Source organism: Dermacentor andersoni, chromosome 1 (assembly GCF_023375885.2).
Source record: "Dermacentor andersoni chromosome 1, qqDerAnde1_hic_scaffold, whole genome shotgun sequence".
Lineage (NCBI taxonomy): Eukaryota > Metazoa > Arthropoda > Arachnida > Ixodida > Ixodidae > Dermacentor > Dermacentor andersoni.
The window spans coordinates 194,800,295-194,823,833 of record NC_092814.1 but is presented as its reverse complement, the minus strand read 5'-3'; the positions used below and the strand labels follow the sequence as shown (position 1 = coordinate 194,823,833).

Here is a 23,539-nt window from a genome sequence, read left to right as displayed (position 1 = left end):
CGCGGTTGTCGCGCTGTGCATAAAACCACCGACCTTGCATGCAGCAGCAGCCCCCCTTTGTCATTGGCCCACCACAGCGGATCTTTTTTATTAGGGGTCACGATGATTGTGTTACTGGTCCACAAATTTGTCAGCTACCCCTGCTACATGGCTTAGCCCAAGATTCCGACCACATGAAGTTTCACTTTGCGTCATCGCATTCGCCAAATCTTTGCCCTCAGTGACGGTTTATGACTGTTTCTTGCACAGCAGTGCATGACACTACGCTTCCCATGAGAAGTATTGCTGCTCTTTGTGACTCGAACTTTTCCGCCGCACTTAAAATGCACAGTTAAATTGAGCGTAAGTTGCTAAAGTGATATACACGCACGACGACGAGTGATTCGAGTTTTCATAGATATATTATTTATAAATCAATAATTACGATTCAACGAAACGACCAAAAAGTTTTATCGAAGACGAGTCCAGAGCCGCACTGATGCTCTCCGAATAAGTCCCGAGCGGGTCGAAAATGCTGCTTTATCATGCCTGTTGCTCAGCGCAGATCACTATGCGACGCACAACGAGCTCGGCTCGAGCGCTCGAGAGATTCCGAGACTGGGCCCATCTCCGTGATGGGCGACAGGATGGGATTTGTGGACAGCACGTCTCTACACCTCGACGGACCACTGCCACTACCGCTGCGGTCTTCCGAGCTCGCAGCAGGGCGACTTGACTACCAGATGGTCTTCGAACCCTCGCACTTCAGCCTCCACTACAGCCGTCCACCTTTCTACCTTCTCGAGCTTATGCTAAAGCCTTCCACCTTCTCATTTTACTCCTCTAAGAGCGCGCTCTCTGTGCATAGACATGCGCACGTTCACATTGAGCACAATCTTCTTGGCCCGCAGCTCGATCTTCATGGCCCGCTCAGCGTATACTACAGGGTGTTGTACGTTTCCGTGGAGCTGAGCTTCAACGCCGTCGCTGTCCCAATCATGAGGATTTGCACGAGGCACCCAGCGAGTCCTTGAGGATGTGGGTCAGCTTGGAGTCCTGGTACGGAACTTGCTGCGTCCAGTTCTTCGAGCAGGCGTTGATGCAGTTGCCGAGGGCCAGGAGCGACGGGTTGAGCTTGGTACTCTCGCGCATCTGATCCTTTATGTTCCTACTGGCCGCAGCTGCACCCTCCAAGCTGGGAAGGTCACTAAAGCACATCGAGGCGCGAATTTCTTTGCTCGTGCTTGTCACATACTCCGCCAGTGCGACGTAGCTCTGGAAGATGGCGTGCGACCATGCAGATTCAGCATTCGCATCGGTGACATGATGCGTCCGGCTCTTGTTTCCTTTCAATAGCAGCTGGAGGAGGGTGCCAGCGTCCTTCACATTGTGTTTGATGAAGTTCAATATGGCAATGCTCTTGGCCGGATCAAAATACAGCAGGTCTCCAACAAACTTGTTGTAGACTTCCAGATAGGCGACTGCTACGTCGCATGTCTGGCCCTCTGACCGGAGCTTGTCCACGCACTGGTACAACTCGCTGGCTATGAAGGAGACCACTCCGGGGCATTCCTCGGAGCCCAGCATTGCGAAAGTTTTGCTGGTGACGGTCGAAATGCGCGTGTATACAGAGCAATCGCACCCTTCAATGAGTATCATCAGCATGTCCTTGGTGGTGCTCTCCAACGCATACACATTGTATTTTGTTTCATCAAATAACTGACCAAACATGAAGCCTTGGCCTTCATTGGGCTTGGCGAGATCCCCACATGTCCGCTGTTCTTGAAATTGGAAAGACTCCGCCTCGCCCCTGGGGTCGAACACATGGCACCTGCCGTCCACAACGCGGACGATGCTGGCGATCTCAGAGCCACGATCGCTCAGTAGGCGCACGCGCACTGCCACGTCTACCCATGCCCAGGGTGACGGCGGGTCTTTGTTCGATTGGCGACGTTTCAGGGCTGACGACTGCGCAGTCTCGTTAGAACACCGGTTTGGCGGCACCATTGTAGATTCCTCCGTGGTAGCGTACCTGGATGTCGCGGGAGTCGGCCTGACCATGGACGTGGGCGTGATGACCACACAGGCCGTGCTGGCGGTTTCAGAGTCACGATCGCTCGGCAAGCGCACACGCACTCCCTGTGTCCAGGGTGACGGTGGTTCCTTGTTTGAGCGGCAGCGTTTCGGGGCTGACGACTGCACGGTCTACATATAGAACGCCTCTTGAGGTTTGGCGGCACCAGTGTAGATTCCTCTGTGGTAGAGTGCCTCGATGTTGAGGGATGTGGCCTGACCAAAGACGCGGGCGTGATGACCTAAAATGGCGATCGTCCAGTTCGGCGCGGGAGCGTTCTCTACCACGTGTGCTCGGCTGACTTCGTCCTCCTCGTCATCGTTGGAGCAGTGGCACTACAGAAGGGCATCCCAAGACCGCCGCGCGGTTCAGGGTGCCGATGACCACATCGTTTGCAGTATACTGCGTGGTCAAGTTAGTGCCCACTCCTAGACAGAGCACGACTGACGCTCGGATATAAGGTTTTCAGAGCAAAGAAAATATATTGTGCAGAAAACAATGCGACTAAACTCAACAGGTATAAACGTTAGCAGTTAAGTAGTTCAACTGCTGGCCGTTCTACAATTTTACGAGTACAAAAATGCGAAGTCACAGACTTAATTTTTTTTTCATTACATATATAAGCAATCTGCGTGCTCACAGCCCACTTCCACCACTTTTTCGATTTTATTACGTAGCTGTGTCTGAACACAAAGAAACGCTGTCCGGCACTCTGGTTACCCCCTATTTAATAATGAATAATTGAACTAAACCCCAGCACTCCCGACACGAAATGAACAGTTTTGTAACACTCTACTTAGTGCAAACATGGCAGTAATGATTATCATATGCTTCTTGACAGATTAAAAAAAAATTGACGGCGCATCCTTCTTTTGGAGATGATTGGCGACTTCAATGCGATTAGCAATCTCTTATGATGGATGGGCAATCGGTGATGATATATGTTTCATGCGATGATTATTATGAAAGGCGGCACATACCCAGTGCCCCAAGTTGTCGTGAAAGAGGCTAGGCGCATACATACATGCATACATTACATACATACATACATACATACATACATACAGACATACATACATACGTACATTGCCAGAAATATATGTACGCGGGGGTGATCATTTCTAAGTTTTCCGGAATTTTTAAAAATCGTCTGTAGCAGATAATATTGTAGTCCTTCAGCAGCATTATTCAGAGAGGCGGACTTGCACGACAAATCGAAACACATATCTTGTCCTTAAACAATAATCGTAATCTTTCTTACGTGTCTTTCCTTTGTTAGACGCTGTGCGCCTTGTACTTCAGGTCACAAACAGCACCCGCGTTATCAGCGTGGCATAGCATTCTTGACAGCATGGAGGAAAGAAACAAAACAGGAGAGGCCCTGACGTCACGTCTTTGAAGCCGGAAATGCAGCCTTGCTGGTGTCCCGTCTACCTTTGCGCCTCCAGTCAGCTCGCCGGAGCAGACAGGCGCGAGCTTTGAACTTGCATTGTTACGAGCCGCCGGAGTGTATGCTGCCGACACGCGTCAGAACAGAGCTACGAAACTTCTGTAACAATTTTTTAGTGAAGCAGGCACGCTCCTGTGGGTTTCTGTGGCACGTTATTGTGACTCGGGGTTCGGGACGAGAGACGGACTCTTTGAGCAGGCGAAGAGGGGACGAAAAGCTTTATACGATATGTACATATAGCAGGTAATACACGTCGCCTGCAAATACAGTGGTGCCGAAGAGCGCACCAGACCGATGGAGCGGCTGGTGGCGAGTCTCTCTCTAAAAATGGGCCGGTGTTGCCTTAAATGCCTTTGGCAGGACCGAGGCGAGACGGGTGCTGACGTCAATCGCGTTGCCTTCCTCTTTCGTCGCAGGAGAAGTCCAAGCTGCATACCATCGATCTCCACGGCCAGGGGACAGCAGTTCTGCGGAATTTTTAAGGCTGTCAGTGGATTTGTCGTGGTGCTCTGTGCCCCCGGACTCCTCAGTTCGACTCACGAAAAACGGTCGGCAGTTTCTTAGAACATTGAAGGTCGTCAGTGCATGTTTGAAGCCCAGCACACGGGCAATCACTTCAGAAGAACAAGGGGGAAGAGGAAGGGGGGGAGGGGGGCGGGTGAGCGCCCTTTGACTCGATGATAGGCCCGCAGTGTGGCACAACGACGTTGAAGATGACGACGAAGACCCGCGCCGTGATTACTTTTTGAGCGTCTCTGTTGCTGAAATGACCATGATTTATAGTGATAGAATCCAGCACGCTGTTCGCGAGTTCAGTAGTAACTCTAATTTTAAATTGGCATAGAAAGCCTCAAAAACTAAAACCCCTTAAACTTCGTAAAGTAGCGTCACGCTTTGAAGAATGCCGCCTCCTCCTCGCGCGCTCTGGCCGAGGCCGACGCCGCATCGCTATTGGCCTAATAGCATCACGGGGGCCCCTCCGCCGTGCTTCAGAGCCATTTTCGCTCGAGAAGCGCCTACGGAGTGGCGAGGAGCGCATGTTGGCGCCGTTCCTACGCTCGAGCGGTGTAGGCGGTGCCACGGTCGAGAAGGGAGCGTGAGAGTAGAAACGAGGAGGACAGGAGTGTCTTTACGATGTTTAAGGGGGTTTTATCAAAAACCAGTAAGTGGCGAGACCTGGCGGTGAAATCTTGGTACTTCGGATGTATTCTGAGATTACTGCACGTAAGTCAACTGTTATTAAGTACATCATAATTATTGCTTAAAATTGCCGTTGGTATATTATTAGACACTCGCGCATTATTCTATGCTTATTCTACGGCAACACACTGAACTCCGTATCATGCGTAAAGGCGTAGTTTCGCTTTCGATCCGATTGGTATCGTTTTGACTGGTTAAGTACCAAAGCAGTTGGACAGGAAGCCACGAAAACACGTAGGTATTATTGCAGAAATCATTTAAAATTGAAATACATGAATCGCGGTAACATCGACTTGACAAACAAAATTACACTTTGTTACAGCACAGCCACACTTGTCGTCTGCCTCCCACTAACGCCAGAGTATATTCGCTATTGCGCTCACCTATCACCGTTTTCAGCATGCTTTTAGTGAACGACTAGTACATCCTCACATTTTTGCTTTGTAGCACGAAGTGACAAACACACAGACTAGAAGAAGACAAGACGAGCACTATCCTCCCCTTCTCCTTCTATTATTATTCTTTAGTTTTTTAAATCTTCGAGTCTGTGTGTTTGTCACTTCGTGCTACAAACCAAGAATATGTTACCGCACAACTCGCACAACTTCCTATGCTTTTACATCCTCACTGTTGATCGAGAAATTCAGATAAAAAATGTTCCATGGCGTTTTCCACATTAGCACTTCAGGACTAAACACACTGACTGGTAAGCTTTCCATTGCACTAAAAAGAATGGGTACCATGAAAATTGGTTGTCAGCCCCTTTAATCGTGACCACATAAAGCCATCAGACAACGAAGCCAAGGAAAGTATCGGGTAAATTAACTGTGATATAAATTGAAACGTAGAAAATAATGAAGGGGAAATGAAAGTGGACGAAAAGATAACTTGTCGCCGGTGGGAGCCGAACCCACAACATCCGCATTACGCATGAGTTGCACTACCAATTGTGCTATGGCGATGGCTATAAATTCATCCACTAACTTGGGTATTTATGTTTACTAGATCTAGCCTAGCCAGCACCACTCAGAGCGAAGGTGGGAGCATGTGAAACACCTGTTTCTGCCCGGTGGCGTCACATCACACGTGATCTTAGGAGAGCAGGCACGTGGCTAATAAACCCTCGCAAACCCTCGTTTATTCATTGTGAGGGTCTCGAATACGACAGACTTGATGTCATTTGGTAGCATGCGAGGGTTTATCAGCCCCGTGTCTGCTCTCCTAAGATCACGTGTTACACTACAACAGGATAGCGATGATGACACACCACTTTGACTTTGACTACAAAAGTTCATTCATAATGCAAGTTATTTCACATGCTAAGCTAGTGGCAATTAACAAACTTGTGTTGTCTGTTTTCGTCTTTCTGGCAAAATTTGTGTTAGTATGCGGCCTGCCCAGCCCCCCTCCCTTCAACCCTTCCGGTTACCGTCCCCGGTCAAGTGCGTACAAAAAGAAAAGAAAAAGAAAAACTACGTGTGCATGAGATTTGCAGGCGGATGGGATCGGGTAAATAGAGTAAAAAAAAAACGTGGCAATAAGTGTTTCAGCATATTTTTTGCCTTTTATTTTCAATCACTGGATGATGTTCGGTCGATTTCGCAGGTCCCAGCAAGGTTGAATTAACGAAAGCCGACCGTGAAAGGATTGCTGTTCATTGTCCAGCTAGACCACTTTCATCAAAAGGGAAATATACGAGGCACCGTCAACTTTAAAATTTCAGTTCATTGTAGCTGTGTCTAAAATATGCAAAAAACATGGCACAATGTTATATTACAAATGCTGTGCTGTGTGCTTTCTGGCAAGCACAAGCAGCACACAACCATGATTTTCTGGCTCACGACGGGGAATCCGAACTGACCAGGCAGTGCTGCCGAGGCAATTGTTCGAAATGTGCCTAATGTTTCTGTATAAATATATATTTACAAATGAAAGCGGAATGGCTTTCTGCCCACTTTAGCACATGTGGTACGGCCTGAGCAGGTGTTGAGGAGGCAATGCATTTTTTTTTTCGCACTGCTGCACCACTGATCTCCATGGGATGAAGCCACAAGCCAACCCTTGGTGGTGGGGCTGTGGTGGTGCCGGAGCCAGTTTTCAACAAGTAGGCGCAAGAGCGGGCACATTTTTCCATGGGGTGATTTTTTTCACTGTGCTGAAATGCATGAATGAATGGTTTGCCATGTGAAGTGATCATTCATGACAACATACAAGGGAAGCAACTGCAGACTGCCCATTTTGAGGGGAAATGATGATTGACTACTGTGGCTGCAAAATAAATTTTCTAACTACATGAAGAAGATTCAAGACTGTTCTACCACAACTGGTGTTAAGAGCTTCATAGAGGAAACACACAATGCCCTACATTTTAGCACAAAGTCTACAGTGGAGGTAGCCCAATTTCTGCTGAGAAAATGGTTGAACTACATTCTGACAAGGAGACTCAACAGTGATCCTTTCGAGTCATTATTTGGAAAACTTGTTTATGTACCGAGGTAATGATGCGTTGGACAAAACAGCCATTGCAGCAGCTGGGGATCACTCTGTAATGAAGGAAGCAGTGCCATCGAAAGAAGTCATCATACAAGGTGAAGACGCTGAAGAAGCGGCAACCTCTGTTTCTCAAGATTTAGTTCAGGAACTGAAAGCTCTGGGAGCAAATCCTCTGGCTCCAGCTCCGTCTTTTGCTTACTCAGGCTTGGTGTATGTAGGTGGCTATATTGCCAAGCTTATCAGTGATCTTGGATGTGATGCTTGCGTCATACTTGCGACAACGAACATGACTAGCAGTCCTTTTCACAAACTTCTGCGTGCACAAGAGCAAGGCAAACTTCCCTATCCAAGGCCAGAGTTTCTTGTTCTCCTGGAAACAATTTCGACGTCTTTTGAAAAGGCAGTCAAATAACCCCCGCGAGCGAAGGTTCTTGAAGCCTTGATGCTAATCATTGAGCCGCATCTGGAAGATTCACCCCTCCTGTGCTGCCCGGAAGGTGTTGACAGGAGTTACGCCAAACACTTAACACATCCAATCTCCAAGAAGTTTCTCTTAATTTTTCTTGTCAACTCTACAAAGAAATTAACAGACCAAAATGACAAGCCCTCTGACAAGCCCTCTCCCACAAACCAACATGAAAGCATTTCAGGCTGTAAACGCCATGCCTGAGCACCGCGAATCACACGAGAATGTTGTATAGTTTATTACAAGCAGTGCCTACTACTGCTTTCAGTTCCTTTAGGTAGGTGCAACGTTGTCGGAGCTTCAAACGGAAAAGCATCTTATTAGTGTGTTTCGTGCAATGAGAACAGATTGAGCAGATACATTTTAATGTTTTCCAGTGACAAATGCTTTTGCTGTTATAATATATTTTCAAGTGCCACCAAAGACTGCGCTTGCCTTTAAGATAAAAATAAATGTTTTCTAACCTTGGTTTCTTACTGAAGTATCTTGCTTTACTATTACATCTGGCAGTCACAAATGATCATCCGTGCACGCTAATGCTATGCGCCATCACTTCTGCATGCCAACCTCAATGTATTGGGTTCCATCTACGGTTGGCAAGTTCATGTTTAATGCTGGGAACAGCTGTTCAGAAACCTGTGCAAGGTATCCAAACCAGCGCGCGTCATGACCGGCCATGCTCGAGCAAACATTTCTGCAGTTCCTCTTAAGCGGAGAGGGTTAGGGTGCCTCAATGTGTGCGCTCCCTTTTATTCATCGAGGCACCCTAAAGAGGGTAGGCTTGCAGCGCCTCTGGAGAGTTGCGGTGGTAGGTAGTAGTGGCGCCTCTTCACACAGGCCATATGAGAGCAAGCGCGTCCAGACCGGCCTAGGGTTCCTTTAAAATGTTACATTGCCTGCACCACTTGCGTTTGTCCACGTAGAACACAGAGACATGTGTCATTCAATCGTTCATTCCTTTACTGAAGAGAGTCCTAATGAGCGATGCTTTCTAACGATGCATTTTCTTTCTGCCGTATCATGTTAGGTGTGCTGCACACATGCCAAGATGGGTGAGGTTAATCACCTGTTTCCTGACTGTGTCGGTACGGTATCCGGTTCTACCCATTCCCCCTACCTCCTCTCTCTGTACTCCCTCTCTAACATTATCCCTACCTCCTCTCTGGATTATCACTGCTGTTGCGTGTGAGCACGAAGGCAAGAGCAGCAGCTCCTGCAATGCTTTTTCGGTGTTCAGAGTGCACTGTTGCGTCCCACAGGGCGCGTCAGAGGACATTGTGGCCCCATTATACCGAAATGTCATTGACGTCGCCTATGTACGTCGCTATAATTACTAATGCTTTTGAGAGAGGTCATGGTTATTACAGCTGTCAAGAGGCTGTGGTGACACCCAGGGAGCTCCAGAGGGCATTGTGTACATGCCACGTGATGGAAAGGTCCAAACGAGTTTCTTGCATCGATTTTCCTCTCTGCCCCGCTCCTGCCAGGTGTATACACGCTCTGAACCCCCAACGCGGTGTGCATGGAAACAGCACCAACAGCAGCACAAAAGTCGAAGGAAGAGGCAAAGAAAGCTTTGCTTTTAAAAAATTGTACGTTTAAAGTATGCTTGTGTCAGTACCCCTCCTCATAGACACGGAGCTTAGACACCTTCAGCTGTCATGCCACTGAGGAAATAATGCTGTGCGACTTGATTTTATTGTATTCCTCGCATGGATGTTGTGCTTGTGTTTGACATGTACAGTTATACCTCGACATAATGAACTTGAATATACCGAAATTCTCAATTTCAAGCATACAGTATCAGAGTTAATATTCCGTTTGGAGATCATAATTTTCAAGTTGTCCAACAAAATGCACTGGTGTTCCACTTACTTTTGTGTTTCAATGCATAAAACAGCGTTTTCTTGAAAGAAGTAACTGGAATGCCAATGCATTTCGTCAAGACACTTAGAAAATTAACATCTCGAAACTGGTGCAGTCGTGAGAATTTCTTCTCAGTGGATACGCCTTGCAAACTCACTGGCTGTAATTCGTAGATTTAAATATGTGCTCTAAAGTAATTATTAAAAAGCTAATTGATACAATTTAATGAAGCATTCTGATTTCTCATAGAACTAATGGCTGCCTCATCGAGTAATTTAGATCAAGTGTTAGAATTATGTTATCAGTCACAGGCAACTTATAAAATTTTAGACCTAAAGAAACACCCGGTACATGAATGAAACATTAATGCATGATATTTCGAGGTGGTCAACAAAAATATGATAGTACAGTATTCCAATCATGAGTGTTATTGACTCATGACTTGCAGCAGTTCATGCCGATGTCATTGTAATCACACGTTGTGTCCCCATCTTTCTGCATATGATAAACAAATAAGAACTGTATACTCCAGTAGAATGGTGCATTAGTGATCTCTACAATGTGACGACATAAATCCAAAATTCACATTCACTTTGTTGTCTTTAATGGCCCAGTAACTCTTTTTGAATGTGGTAAGGAAGCCTGCTTAGTTGCCAGACAATCCTATCATGAATATCCCAGCCAAATATTCCTGTAGGTGTAGCAGGCAGTCGACAGTTTTAACTAAAAAAGTTGCCTGCTCTTTCCTTCAGTGTCCACAAAGCCCTGTCACTTTTTCCTACACAATAATAAGTGAGACGGCTCTTGGTTCAATTTCCTTAGACGCTATGACAAAGTCAAATTTCATGCAACTTGATCATCTGCAATAGTAACAAGTGTGTTAGAAACATAACGTTGAGTAAAGCGAACAACTGGGCTAGTTGGTCATTCATTCTGAACTGGGTTGGTTGAAACTAATCACAGCGACTAACAGAAAATAGACACAACAAACAGGATGAGAATGTGCGCATGTCCAATGCACTGAATGAAACTTATCACCAGCAACTAACACAAACAGACACAATGAGCAGTATGAGAAAAAACATTTTTTTGTGCCAAAACCACAATCTGATAATGAGGCACGTCATAGCGGGGAACTCCAGATTAATTTTGATCACCTGGGTTTCTTTAATGTGCACACAATGCATGGCAAAAGGGAATTTTTGCATTTTGCCCTATCAAAATACCGCTGTCGTGGCCGGCATTTGATCCCACGCTCTTGGGTGTGGCAGTGTAACGCCAAAGCCACTGTACCACCACGGCTGGTAGGAGGAGAAATCATGAACTACCAAGCCATGGCAAGACGATAAAGCACAAACTACCAACTTAGTTAGCAGACAACGCTTTCTCGTCCTGTTGTGTCCATTTGTGTTAGTTGCTGTGATTAGCTTCACTCAACGGAGTTCAGAATTAATTATAACTTCCCCTTTTTTTCAATGTTATACCATTTTTACTGCTTGTCCAGAGAAACTCTTGTACTTCATGTGGCCCAATCTCAGCCAAATTTTGAATGCACATGCACAAGGATGTGTAGAATGCAAGTATCTACACTTTATTGCAATTTGCAGCAGTTTTGGCTATGTGTGTTCATGTTCTCAAATAACTGTAGTCAGCATTAAAATTATTTTCTTCAGATAATAAAGCTAAAAGAAAATAATCTTCAGCTTAATTGCATATTCATGTACAAGGAGCAATATAGACTATTTCACAACACTCTCCTAGGCCTGGTATGAAGCCCAAACCTTGAAGAGGAGACCCACCTTTCTCTACTTCCAGGGGGCCAGAAACAAATAACCAGACACAGGGACAGATTGTTGGTGAGGAGGTACTTTGTACATCAGGTACAAAGTGCCTCCTAGTGAGAATACAAAGTGCTCACCGTACCAGTATCCCATCCGTCTTCTATTAGTACTTGGCTCTATCGCTCTGCCAGGCATTTTCCCTCTGAGCAGCGGTGGGATGCATATGTGAAAGCGAATAATGCTTATGTCTCCACACTGAAATGTTCTCGTAGTAATTTCTTACAAAATACTTTGCCAACTATGCTCAGTAATGATCCAAAAAAGTTTTGGCGAACCATTCACCCCGACCGTAAGAGCGAAATCACGTCACTCGACTCTTCTGGTGAAATAATCAATGTTACCGATTGCTCTGTGGTGTTAAATTATGTATTTTGCCTTAATTTTGTTAAAACCTAATCTACAACGTTTCCCAAGTGCAGTGTTTTGATTCTCTAACAATGGATCGAGTAATTATTCAACCCCTTGGCATCGAAAAAATTATTGAATCATTGAAAGTGTCCTCAAGCCCAGGAATTGACCTTATCAATGCTAAATTCTTAAAAAGTACCAGAATATATTCTAGTATTATGCTATCTAAGATATTTCAACAATCGATTGATGAATCCACACTGCCATACGACTGGAACGTCGGAAAGGTGGTTCCAGTTAATTAATCTGGAAGTAAAAATTCACCCCTAAACTACCGCTCGATTTTACTAACTAGTATTCCGCGTAAAATCCTCGAACATGTCCTTTACACAAACATTGTTAATTTCTTTGATGCTAACTCGTTCTTTTCGAAGGCTCAACATGGTTTCCGCCGATCTCTTTCCTGCGAAACACAGTTAGCTTCCTTTACCCACAAACTACATACAATTCTTGATCGTCGTTCTATAACTGACTGTGTCTTCCTGGATTTCACAAAAGCTTTTGAAAAAGTTTGCCACAGTTTACTTCTCTTTAAATTAAGCAAATTGAACATTGATAGGAAACTTCTCTCCTGGATCGAATATTTTCTAACCGGACGCTCACAATTTCTGTCTGCTAAGACTTTTAATTCCCTGTTCATTCTGGTGTGCCCCAAGATTCAGTGCTCGGCCCTCTCCTGTTTCTCATTTACATTAATGACTTGCCGCAATGCGTGACCTCTAACATTCACTTATTCGCCGACGATTGCGAAATCTTCCTAGAAATTATTGACCAAAATTATGTTACGATCCTTCAAAACAATATCAACTGTATATCTAACTGGTGTAAAGTCTGGCTGATGGAACTCAACACAACGAAATGTAAGGTACTACGTATCTCCCGTACCAACTTCTTGCCCCACTTCCTACTTGCTCGAGAATTCTGCTGTCGAATCCGTAACATCCTATTGCTACTTAGGTGTCCACATAACTTCCTCTCTTTCTTGGTCTCTTCATATTAGAAAAATAATTAGCAATGTAAACCGTTCGTTAGGTTACCTCCGGCGCAATTTTTCATCTACTCCTGTTTGTTTAGAACTCCTCCTTTACAAATCTTTAGTCCGAAGTAAACTCGAATATGCCTCTTCCATCTGGGACCCCAGCATTGCCATATTAACTTCTGCCCTCGAGCTTGTCCAAATAACTCTGTCCGCTTTATTCTAGGAAACTACAGTCGTACTGCCAGTATCACTTTATTGAAAGAGTCTCTACAGCTTGCGTTCCTCGCCTGTCGCCGCAAGTTTTCTCGCCTATGTCTCTTCCACAAAATATACTACAGTCCTGCCCTGCACAACGACTTTATTCTTCCTCCATCATACATTTCCTCTCGTTTCGATCATGCACAAAAGGTGGGAATAATGTCATGCTTAACGCGAACATGTTATCAATCATTTGTACCCCGCACCTCACAGGACTGGAACCACCTTCCGGGATCAGTCATGTCCACTGCTCACCATTCCGTTTCATGTTTTAAACACAAGTGTATTTCAATGTAACTAACCAAGTATGTAATTATATTTGTTATCGGTCAATTGCTTGAATTTTTGTTGCTTCCTGCTTTTACCTCATCTTTTCAGATAACATTGTATTAACAGAACAAAAACCTGTATGGTGTCTTTTTTCCCATATGTTCCACTCCCCTCTATAATGCCTCTGGCCCTGAGGGTAACACTAATAAATAAACAGAGCAATCCCCACAGGCATTGTGCCCCAGGCTCAAGTATACCTTAACCTGAACCCAAGTAAAGCTCCAGATCATCCAATGACTCCATCTACCAAGGGCATGTGCAGCTGCAAAGCAGTACACTTTATGTGTAGCTGGATAATAAAGATTTTTTAAGAGACATAAGAGAATGTTAGTGAATAAAAAATGCCACTGTGGTTAAAACCTATTTATAAACCTGCAGCGCAATCCTCTCCAAAAGAACACATACATGTATGCACAGTTACAAGCATGCAGACTCCACAACTGAACCGCTGTATAACAGGTCGCGCAACTTTGGCAAGCCAAGCAAAGGTACAAGGAAGCCTTGTAGCTTTGGGTAAGCCAAAACGTCTTGAAGTTTAGATCTTCTCATTTTTGGTTGGTGTTTCTCTGTTTTCCTTTTCATTATGGCTCCTCCCGACCAGACGAATTATCGCCGAACCATCGATTTCAAGCAAAGCTACATGGGCAAATTTCTTTAATTTGCTCCTGGTAAATTAATTCCTGCTAAGCACTGCCCCATTCATTATGTTTAGTTCTCCCAGATAGACACAACATAGACAAAACTTTCCATTAGAATTTATATGAGTTACAGAAACTGCCTTTATTTTGCACAAGCAGTCATGATATGGACTTCACCCAATAATATTCAGTAAAGAATATAAAACTTTATTGAGGCATCATAAGTTATTGTCTTCATAACAATACAATCGACTTGCTTCTTGCAAGTCTCCTTCATGCAAGAGGTAACGCAAGTGACATAAGAATAAAAAGGAACTGCAAAACTCTGGAATAAATTGTGTGGCTTGAATAGCACTCAAATCCTGCTGCCTTCTCTAGAATTATTCAACACACGGCTCTGTAATCTGCAGCAGTAGAACATTCACTAAATTCACTCAATGAGTTTTTCGTGCTGCATTCTTGCATCATAATCAACGCTTTGTGCTTACTGTTGTTACGATCACTACGTCTCTGACTTGCCTGAGCCACCTTCAAACCATGATGCATGGACACAATTGCTTAGACAACACAACACTGTGCTTTGGACTGTGTGCTTAATTGCATATGTAGCTGCATGCCATATTAGCTTAGCTGAACAAGTTACAAACTACTCGTTATGCAAGCCACATTCATACCAAGACTGTAGATAAAACAAGAGAAGTCACACTAATGAACACAATTCTCTGTTCTCATATGGCCTAACCCTTTTATGCTCGCAACAAAATTCCAGCAGTATTCTGCTAGCCCACCTACATACTAATCTTGAGGCTATAATCAACCACTATTGCATCTCAAGCAAGCACTCTTGCTTGAACAAGCCCAAGGTACTGTCAATGGAGTGAACAGATACCAATATAAATACTTCTACTGTAAAGGTACAGTAAGATGTGCAAAAGGCATAGGTTGCGTATTTGTTTGTGTTATCAAAAAAGTGACATAACTACTGGCTTTCGCTTGTTTCATTATTCACATACCACCTTTTTCTTTTAAAACATGAATGCATTTTCCAAAAATTTTCTATGGCAGATAACCCAGTTTCGTATACAGAGCTGGAATGCTCAAAGAGGTAAACATTCACTTGCATAACAAATCCCAATGTGCAATTAGCTTTAAGAAAGTTAGTTAATGTGGGTTTAATGGCACAAAAGCGACTAAGACCATGCTGCACCAGCTATAAGAAAGTTAAACTAACTTAATTGCTTTGTGACACAACTTACTGAACTCTGTGGCTTGCACCATAGAGTTTCCTACAATTACTAGAGGGCACTCTGGCACTGCGATTGTTCAGCTACCATGGGAATGATGGGTAATACATGGATTTGTCTGATCTTTGTGTTTGGGGCGTCAGGCATTCTTTTAGCTTAGTTTATATGCTTTATCTAGGCCTAAATTGGACTAAATTTCAAAGCAATTTATACTTTCTTTAATGCAGAAGGTAATAAAACTCTGCAAGCATGCATAATCGCTGCTCACTGTTGTGGTTACGCTTTTCCATGCGGCCGTAGCGTAATGGTTTCAATATCTTGCTTCTGTGTTAGAGGTCGTGTGTTTGAATCCTGCCGTCAGACAATTTTAGTAAAGCAGTTCGTTCTTAAAGTTGATCAATTTGCAAAGTCACGAAATCATTTAAAGCCAGAAGGATGAAGTTTAGGCAAATCCGCGTACTACTCATCCTTCCTATGCTGGCTGAACTGCCCTGCTTGCAGCAGCCGCATAGACATTAGTGCCACAGTTCCCTCTAGTAATTGTATGAAATTCTATGGCTAGCAAATTTGATAGATATGCCCCATAATGCATGTTTAATCATGTCCCAAAAGAATCTTTCCAGCCAACCTTCGGCGGAAAACTATGTGCAGTGCCAATATATTTCATGGCATGCGTTGGGGATGGATATTTCTGAACTTGCATTACCATACTCAGTTATGCAACTGCACTCTGTTCCCCAAATCAATGATAGTGTTATGTAATTTGGTTAATTTGCCAAATGTGCAGGGTGATTTGTCATGTTAGTATCTGCCACTTCAGGCAAGCTCGCTGAATATATGGAATTGTGCTATCTGCCACAGTTCATTGTTTTTAAAGCAGCAAATTCAACATAAAATCCAGGCAGTACACATGCTGCACCATGCCTGTCACACACTTTTTCAAGTATACAGCGCTCTGTTTGTTCAAAATTTACAAAGAATATGCTGTTAAATTTTTTCATGCTCTGAACTTTGTGACCTGCATGCTCAGCTTCAAGCACCAACAAGACCCTTGTATCTCTCTGCAGCAAATGTATATATGAACTTGTCAAAGGTCGCATTGCAGGAGCAGGCACATCAAAATTACAAGTGCACATCATTCCTTATAGCACTGTGTACGTCATCAATTATTATAGGTGCATGCAATCTCCCAACATGTGATAAAATACATATGTTCTTTGCTGTAGCATGATTTCAGCTGCTTCAACCAATCACAACTTTCAGTAGCGACACATTGCAATGATTCTGTGCAAGCTTATGATGTTGCACTTCTATGATATTACAGGTGACATTTAGGTCAACTGCAACAAAGTGCAATCCTTTAGAAGGTCATCTCAGATTTGTTGTCATACAAGTATGAAAGCGTCAGCAGATAAAAAGCAAAATTTGTTGTTCTACAGTCTCCATCTGCAAATTATGCAATCTCAAAGGCTCCGAACTGACCGACACTTGATACAAGCAGTACTAGAATGGAAGTATGGCATTTCAGAGGAGACGAAAAGCACAAATAACGACCAAAATAAAACATGATATAATTATGAAACATTAACATTTTCTCACACCACACAATTAACACCATAGCTGCTGCTATTTCTGCACATGCCCTCACATGATGCAACAAAATATTGAGTTCATCATTTTAATCAAAATATATAGCCTCACTGGCTAAAAAATATTTAAACGAAAGAATGTGAGCCATGTTCAGGAACTCTACATTTCATTGCCTAATTATTAACAGTATTTCTGTTGCAACAAAAGAGAAAGAAAGAAAAAGAAAACACAAGGCAGCAATAGCTGAAATTTACTTGCCTTTAGTCTTCTTTTTTGTGTGTGTGTTATACAGGAGGAGGAGACAAAGGAGAGGAAAGACAGGGAGGTTAGCCAGTGTAAGTACCGGCTGGCTACCCTGTGCTGGGGAAAGGGGTAAAGGGAATAAAAGGAGAAAGAAGAAGAAGAGGAAAAAAATGGAAAAACAAAAGAAAATTGACACAGTAACGCGTGTTATACAGAGTATCCCAACTAACTTACAGCTGGGACACTCTGTATGCTAACTTAAACATTTAAACAGCTTCATGTGCATATGCGTTGCAGCAAATCTTACGCGCTTAAGCACAACTTGTCCCACACCTAAGAACGCCTTAAGTTTAAGACAGAGTATCCTGAATTTAGAATTTAGTTCGCATAAAATAACTATCTTCTTTGCAGACAAAGTTACTCTGCATTACCTGATGCTGTGCTTTGTGTGCATTGGCTGGACTAAACAATGGGTACTTGGCATATCTATGGTTCCAAGTACACAGCTACACCAGTTAACTGTGCTAATTTAAGGACGGCATTGTGTATTTCCAAACATAGCTCTGATAGCTCTCAACAAACTTACATAAACTACCACAAGAAAGCACCTTCTATACTTGGTCATGTGCCTTTGCCCCGGAACTATCACATGGCAGTGCCTTCATCATGGAAGTTGTGTGTCTCACAGTGGAGTGTGCACAGTAAGGCTTGCATGCAAATTTTCATGGCATTTAAGATGCCCCACTGGCTCTACAGCGACAGCTGTGACATTGAACTATGAGCATCGCTAGCAGAATGGTCCAACATCTCTACCACTGCTTCCTCCTCTATCACTTCCGGCTGACCAGCGTTGGGAAGAACAGACAGTTCTGTTCCGAGTGAGACAGAGTGTGCCAACTGGATATGTTCATCCAGTTTGCTTCGCTGGAAGAACTGCTTGCCACACTGACTGCACTCATGCATTGTCAGGTGGCGTGCGCTGTGTGCTTTGGCTGCCCCAAAGCTAGTGAACTTCTTGTCGCAGAGCTCACACACATATGGCCGCTCGTTGAGGTGGATCCGCAAGTGCACGGCCATGGCGACCTCAGAGCTGCACATCCTTCTGCATAACGGGCAGGGCAATTTGCTCCCACTGGGAGAGTCCACATAGTCATGCTTGTAAACTTTGTGCGCCTGCAGGCCACTGGCACACTGAAACTGCCGTTGGCAATGTGGGCACCGATGGTCAGTGGTGTGGCTTTGAAGGCTAGGTGACTGCAGCCTTTTGCGCTTCTTGTGCACCGAGCGCTGATGTACCTGCAGTGAAGAACTGTTGTTACACAAAGTGCAGCAGTTCTGTTCCTGTGCAGTTAATTCAACAGTCAACAACGACTGTTTGCATAATGAAAAACAGCTAAATCAATTTCACTCACAGGTACCCTTGATCCAATACGATGGGTTGACCATGGAGCAGCAGCTGTGCACACCAATTGAACAACCAGTTTTTTGTTTCATTGCATACTTCATTACATTCAGAAACCTGTTTGTGAAAATCAACAATGCTTAGAAAGTCTGATCAACAGGAAAAGGGAAAAGAGCAGAACAGTAGTACCCCTCTTAAAACAGACAAAAATTACTTCTATACTGATAGAGCTCAAATTTCATTAATGAGGAACTCAAGAAAACTACAGCAGCAGTAGGAAGGTTAATTTTGCAAATCAATAACACGGATAACATCAGGGGAACAAATTCAATGAACAACGGTTTTTTAAAGTGTAACTAAATCTGAGTAAAGGGACACCCACTTCCGTTTAATTATTTGTGCTTCAAGTCAGCTTGAAAATTATAATGTGAAAGTCAATTCCAAGCTTATCTCCCTCTAGAAAGCAACCTTCACAAAGATTCACCTGTCAAATGACTGATTATATACAAGGAAACCACCTGAATCTACAAGCAAGGTTCTCTATGGAAGGTGTGCTTCCAGAAAACGCAGAAGTGCAGAAAACATTTAAAGGTGGCACACGTCAGCCAACCATCCCAACTTCAGCAGGAAAGTCCCAAATTTTGATTAAAAATACCAAGTCTCAACTTGACCCAGTTAGGACGGCCAAATTTCCTGACTTTTTTTTTTTTTTCCTACTGAATAACAATCAATAAACCAGATTTCGTTATTGTAATGTCTGACAGATAGCTCAGTTGCACATTCTTCTTTTTTGTCTCCTGTTGCATTTCTGTCAAAAAAAAAAAAAAAAGGCAATTTCATTTTTGTTGTGGTTCTAGTGCTGTTGTAGGCCCTTATTCACAGTACCTTTATGTATTGGTAGCTGTGTTAGCCAGGCAACCACTGCCCTTCCTTTGTCAAAATCATGCCAAGCTAGGCAAAAAAAAAAAAAAGCATTTGCAATTTTGCATGCACAGACTGGCAGCTCTTGCCCCCCCCCTGCATGTCCCAACTTCATCCACTCGAGAGTTGGCAACCCTAATCAGCTACCACAGTATGACCACCACGAAATATTAATTCACATTAGACTACCTAAGTAGCGAAACAAGGACTGTTCTATCATTGTTAGAGAAGAGCAGCATGGTAAGTGCATAGGGTGCTTTGAAAAGTTTTGCTCACAGCTATGCACATGAGACAGTAGCACGACACCTGCTGTTTACGACAATGAAGAAAGAATCTCGCAGCCAGCTCACCACAATCCGCTGTCAATTCCCTATACAGAACCTAGGTGCAGAGTCAAAGAAATATTTAAACTTTCTTGAAAGAGAGTGTCAATTATCTGAGATATCTTTGAACATCACCTCACAAGTCTTGAAAAAATAATTTTTTTAGTGAACTTTGTACAAGCAGAGTTGGGAGAAAAAAGCTTTATATGAGCTTTGTAGAAACAGAGTTATTGGAAATTTAATTTTGCCCAAGCCACGCATTAGTAGCCTTCCCTTTCTTTGTCATCTTTTTCTGTGTTGAGCTATACAGATGTAAAGTGAGATGGAGCAATGGCCCACACAACTTCATACATCATCATGCTAAGGTATGGTGCATTCCTTGCCACCAAATGACTGCTTATCAGTGATGCAAGAGTCTCAATTCGTTTCAACGGGCCCAGAGTGTCATATTTTGGTGCATTTCAACTAAAACACAAATTCACTCTTGCTAAACGTAGTTAACACAACACATCCCAATTCGTACCTGTATTTATTCATTATTTTTTATTTAGCTGCACATACCGCAGCTCTATTATAGAGCTATAGCAGGAGTGGGAACAGCAAATTAGCATAAAGAGAAGAAACACAAGTGAACAATTTAAAAGCAGGTTAACATAGGAAACACAAGCGAAAAGAAGAAGAAAAAAATCCAGCTAAGTCAACCTCCACGCTTAAAAAGTACTCTCTTGTGGACACTAAAAACTAATTTATTGGCAAGGAATAATTAGTACCTGATAATGAATACCAGTGTTGCATTCATAGAAAAAGAAACTGTACTGGAACGTGTTAGTATGAGCAAAAAAAGGTATTTAGTTCAAAGAACGGGCCCGACAAGCACAATTTTATTTAGCAGGTGCAATATGACTGCAGCCGCAAAAGCAGGAGATGGAGTGAATAATTATGCGCACAAACTTTAGATTCAATGTGATAATGCAGCAAGTGTGGTTGGAGTTTCAGGGACTGCAGTGCTTGTGTCAGTGAAAAACTGCAACTGTATTTGTGGCAGATAAAACAAGCAGATTTACTTTACACAAATTCAAACCAATTTTTCACTTTCTGTATGGGTAGTTAATTAAATTATGGGGTTTTACGTGCCAAAACCACTTTCTGATTATGAGGCACGCCGTAGTGGAGGACTCCGGAAATTTGGACCACCTGGGGGTTCTTTAACGTGCACCTAAATCTAAATACACGGATGTTTTTGCATTTTGCCTCCATCGAAATGCGGCTGCCGCGGCTGGGATTCGATCCCGCGACCTCGTGCTCAGCAGCCCAACACCATAGCCACTGGGCAACCACGGCGGGTTTCTTGTATGTGTACCAAACCATGGAGGCATATTCAAGAACGGGGTGAATTCATGTTTCATATAAGAGCAGTTTACTATTGTGCAGGGGCTTAGTATTAAAATGCAGTGCAAGAAACTTAGTTTTTGAAGTACTTTCTTGTTTACATGTTCAATGTCTTTAAACCAAGAAGGATTTTCTGTAAAAATAACTGGAAAATTGGAACACTTGTGTTATCTTAATGCCATTCAAAGAATAAAAAAAGCAAAGGAGTTGCATCTGTTAGTAAATTATCTTTTTCGCTGCGATGATAATAATTTCCCATGCTTTACATCGTATGCAAAAAGATAAAATGACCAGAATAGACTTCAGTCATATTGGGAATGAAGACAACTCAGATTACATAGAGACTGTTCCGCAATAATTGCACAGAATTCACAGAAAAGGCACCAAAGCATGTAAAAGCACAGGATAGAATTTAAAAAAAAAAGAAATTTAAATTTATTCACAGCTCTGGAGTCATTTGCTCTAGATGAGGCAACACAATTCAAGCAAACAACCGCTGCTTAAAAAAGAAAATTAAAAAAAAAAACTTTATTTTGGTTTGGAAGAGCATACATTATAGTACGTAAGTAAATGGGGTTTAGTGGTGCAGAAGCGACTAAGGCTATGCTGCGCCAAACACAAGGTGTTATAAAATCCAACTGAAAAACAGCAAAAGCTGTGTTGCTCTATAGCTTGTGTAAATAGCCGGTGTCTTCTAAAAATTTAAGCAGCTCAGGTACTGGCACTAGTGTATCATCTCCTAAAACTAAGGCAGGGTGTAAAGGTTCATGTAATTTATACAAATTGTGCAACAATTTTCGTCTGCGTGCTTCAAGATGTGTACATGTCAGTAAGATGTGCATTACTGTTAGCAGTTCTTGGCACTTTCCGCACGTTGGTGGGTCTTCTTTTGTAAGTAAAAAATTGTGTGTAGGGTGTGTGTGCCAAATCCACAGTCGACATAAAATTACTTCAATAAACCTTTCCTGGTGATTACAAGATTTCCACTTGCCAAGCACGGGTTTAGTAAGATGTACCTCGTTGTTTGCACAAGAATCTCATTCGTGTTGCCATTTTAACATAAAAGCCTTCCGAATCGCTTGCATACTATCTTTGTAAGGAAGTGTTTTGTTCGTTATAACTTTGTACGCTGCCATGGATATGAGTGGATGACACTCCCAGGGTTCGACTAGGAAACACAATTACCCAAGAAAGTGGATGATGAAACAGCGCCGCAGTAGCTCAATTGCTAGAGCATCGCACGCGAAATGCAAATGTTGTGGGATCGTTCCCCACCTGCGGCAAGTAATTTTTTTCATCCGCTTTCATTTCCATTAATTTATCGTTTCTTTATTTCATTTATTAAGCACAAGTAATTTCCCCTATGTTGTCCTTGGTTTCAGTGTTTGTTGGCTTCTTATGATATAACTAATAAAAATCTGACCCCTCGGTTAACCCTCTTTCTTCTCGTTTATTACATAACGAGGGTCTTGAATCCGGCAACATTGACGCCTTCAGGTAGCATGTGTGGGTTTATTGAGCGGTTGCCTTCACCTAAAGAGATCCCGTTTTCGTGACGCCTACGGCAGAAAGGATGTTCCACATCCGCCGCCAAGGTCTGCGAGTGGGGGAGCTGGATAACACTTCCAGGGTTCGACTAGGAAACACAAATACCCAAGAAAGTGGATGGGGAAACAGCGCCGCGGTAGCTCAATTGGTAGAGCATCGCACGCGAAATGCCAAGGTTGTGGGATCGTTCCCCACCTGCAGCAACACGTTTCTTCATCCACTTTCATTTCCATTAATTTATCGTTTCTTTATTTCATTTATTAAGCACAAGTAATTACCCCTATGTTGTCCTTGGTGGCAGTGTTTGTTGGCTTCTCATGATGTGTCCAGTACTTGCTATTTAAAATTGGTAAACACAGAAGGTGAGCAAAAGGCTAAATGAAGGCTACTGAATATACAGGAAATGGGTGAAAAATATGTTGGTGCACCTGAGTTCAAAATACAAATGTTATTTGTTAAAATGAAAGATATGAAAGATAAGTTGCTCTCTTTAGTCAGTTTTATCACTGCCCCAAAGAGTGCACAATAAGCATCAAAATCTCCTAATAAAACAACAGACTCCAGCAATTGATCTGTTAAATTTTCCAGGTCTCGGTTGTGAAATGGGGATGGGGTGGAATGTAAAGTGAACAGATGGTGACAGTTTTATATGATAAAACGGTGATGCCTACAGCCTCATACAGGGTATTTATTAAAACATTCTGTGTGGGGATGCCGCCTTGCACAACAATAGCGACACCTCCCAATAGACGGCTGGAGTCTTCACGGTCCTTTCGTACGACAATAAAACCTTTAAGAAAATGTGTATTTCTGGGGCCTACGTTCATTTCTTGAAGGCAGAATGCTACTCGTAATAACTGATTTACAATGCCTTTGATGTTGTCTAGATTGTCGATT

The 23,539-nt window shown here is 43.1% G+C and overlaps 2 protein-coding genes across 3 annotated transcripts in view; both read right to left on the bottom strand.

The window, feature by feature from the left end:
• Window positions 1-393: 393 nt before the first annotated feature.
• LOC126546897 (kinesin-like protein KIF18A) lies at window positions 394-2,326 on the bottom strand. The gene has a single exon (XM_050194616.2). It carries the CDS (start codon window positions 2,038-2,040, stop codon window positions 976-978), a length of 1,065 nt encoding a protein of 354 aa, XP_050050573.1. The 5' UTR covers window positions 2,041-2,326; the 3' UTR covers window positions 394-975.
• An 11,842-nt stretch (window positions 2,327-14,168) lies between these two features.
• The window catches only part of LOC126546955 (uncharacterized), a 41,903-nt gene continuing 32,532 nt past the window's right edge, over window positions 14,169-23,539 (bottom strand). The window contains exons 4-5 of one of the 2 annotated variants that reach the window (XM_055062918.1): window positions 18,472-18,515; window positions 17,941-18,355 (exon numbers count right to left, since the gene is read on the bottom strand). In XM_055062918.1, the coding sequence (XP_054918893.1) occupies window positions 18,025-18,355; window positions 18,472-18,515 (375 nt within the window). In that variant the 3' untranslated portion in view covers window positions 17,941-18,024. Of the gene's footprint in view, window positions 18,356-18,471; window positions 18,516-23,539 lie in introns of both variants that reach the window. The other variant, XM_050194683.2, reaches the window with a different exon arrangement.

Excerpts from the sequence above, each read along its gene's own strand:
- LOC126546897 (XM_050194616.2), bottom strand. The coding sequence starts at position 2,040 with ATGGTCAGGCCGACTCCCGCGACATCCAGGTACGCTACCACGGAGGAA.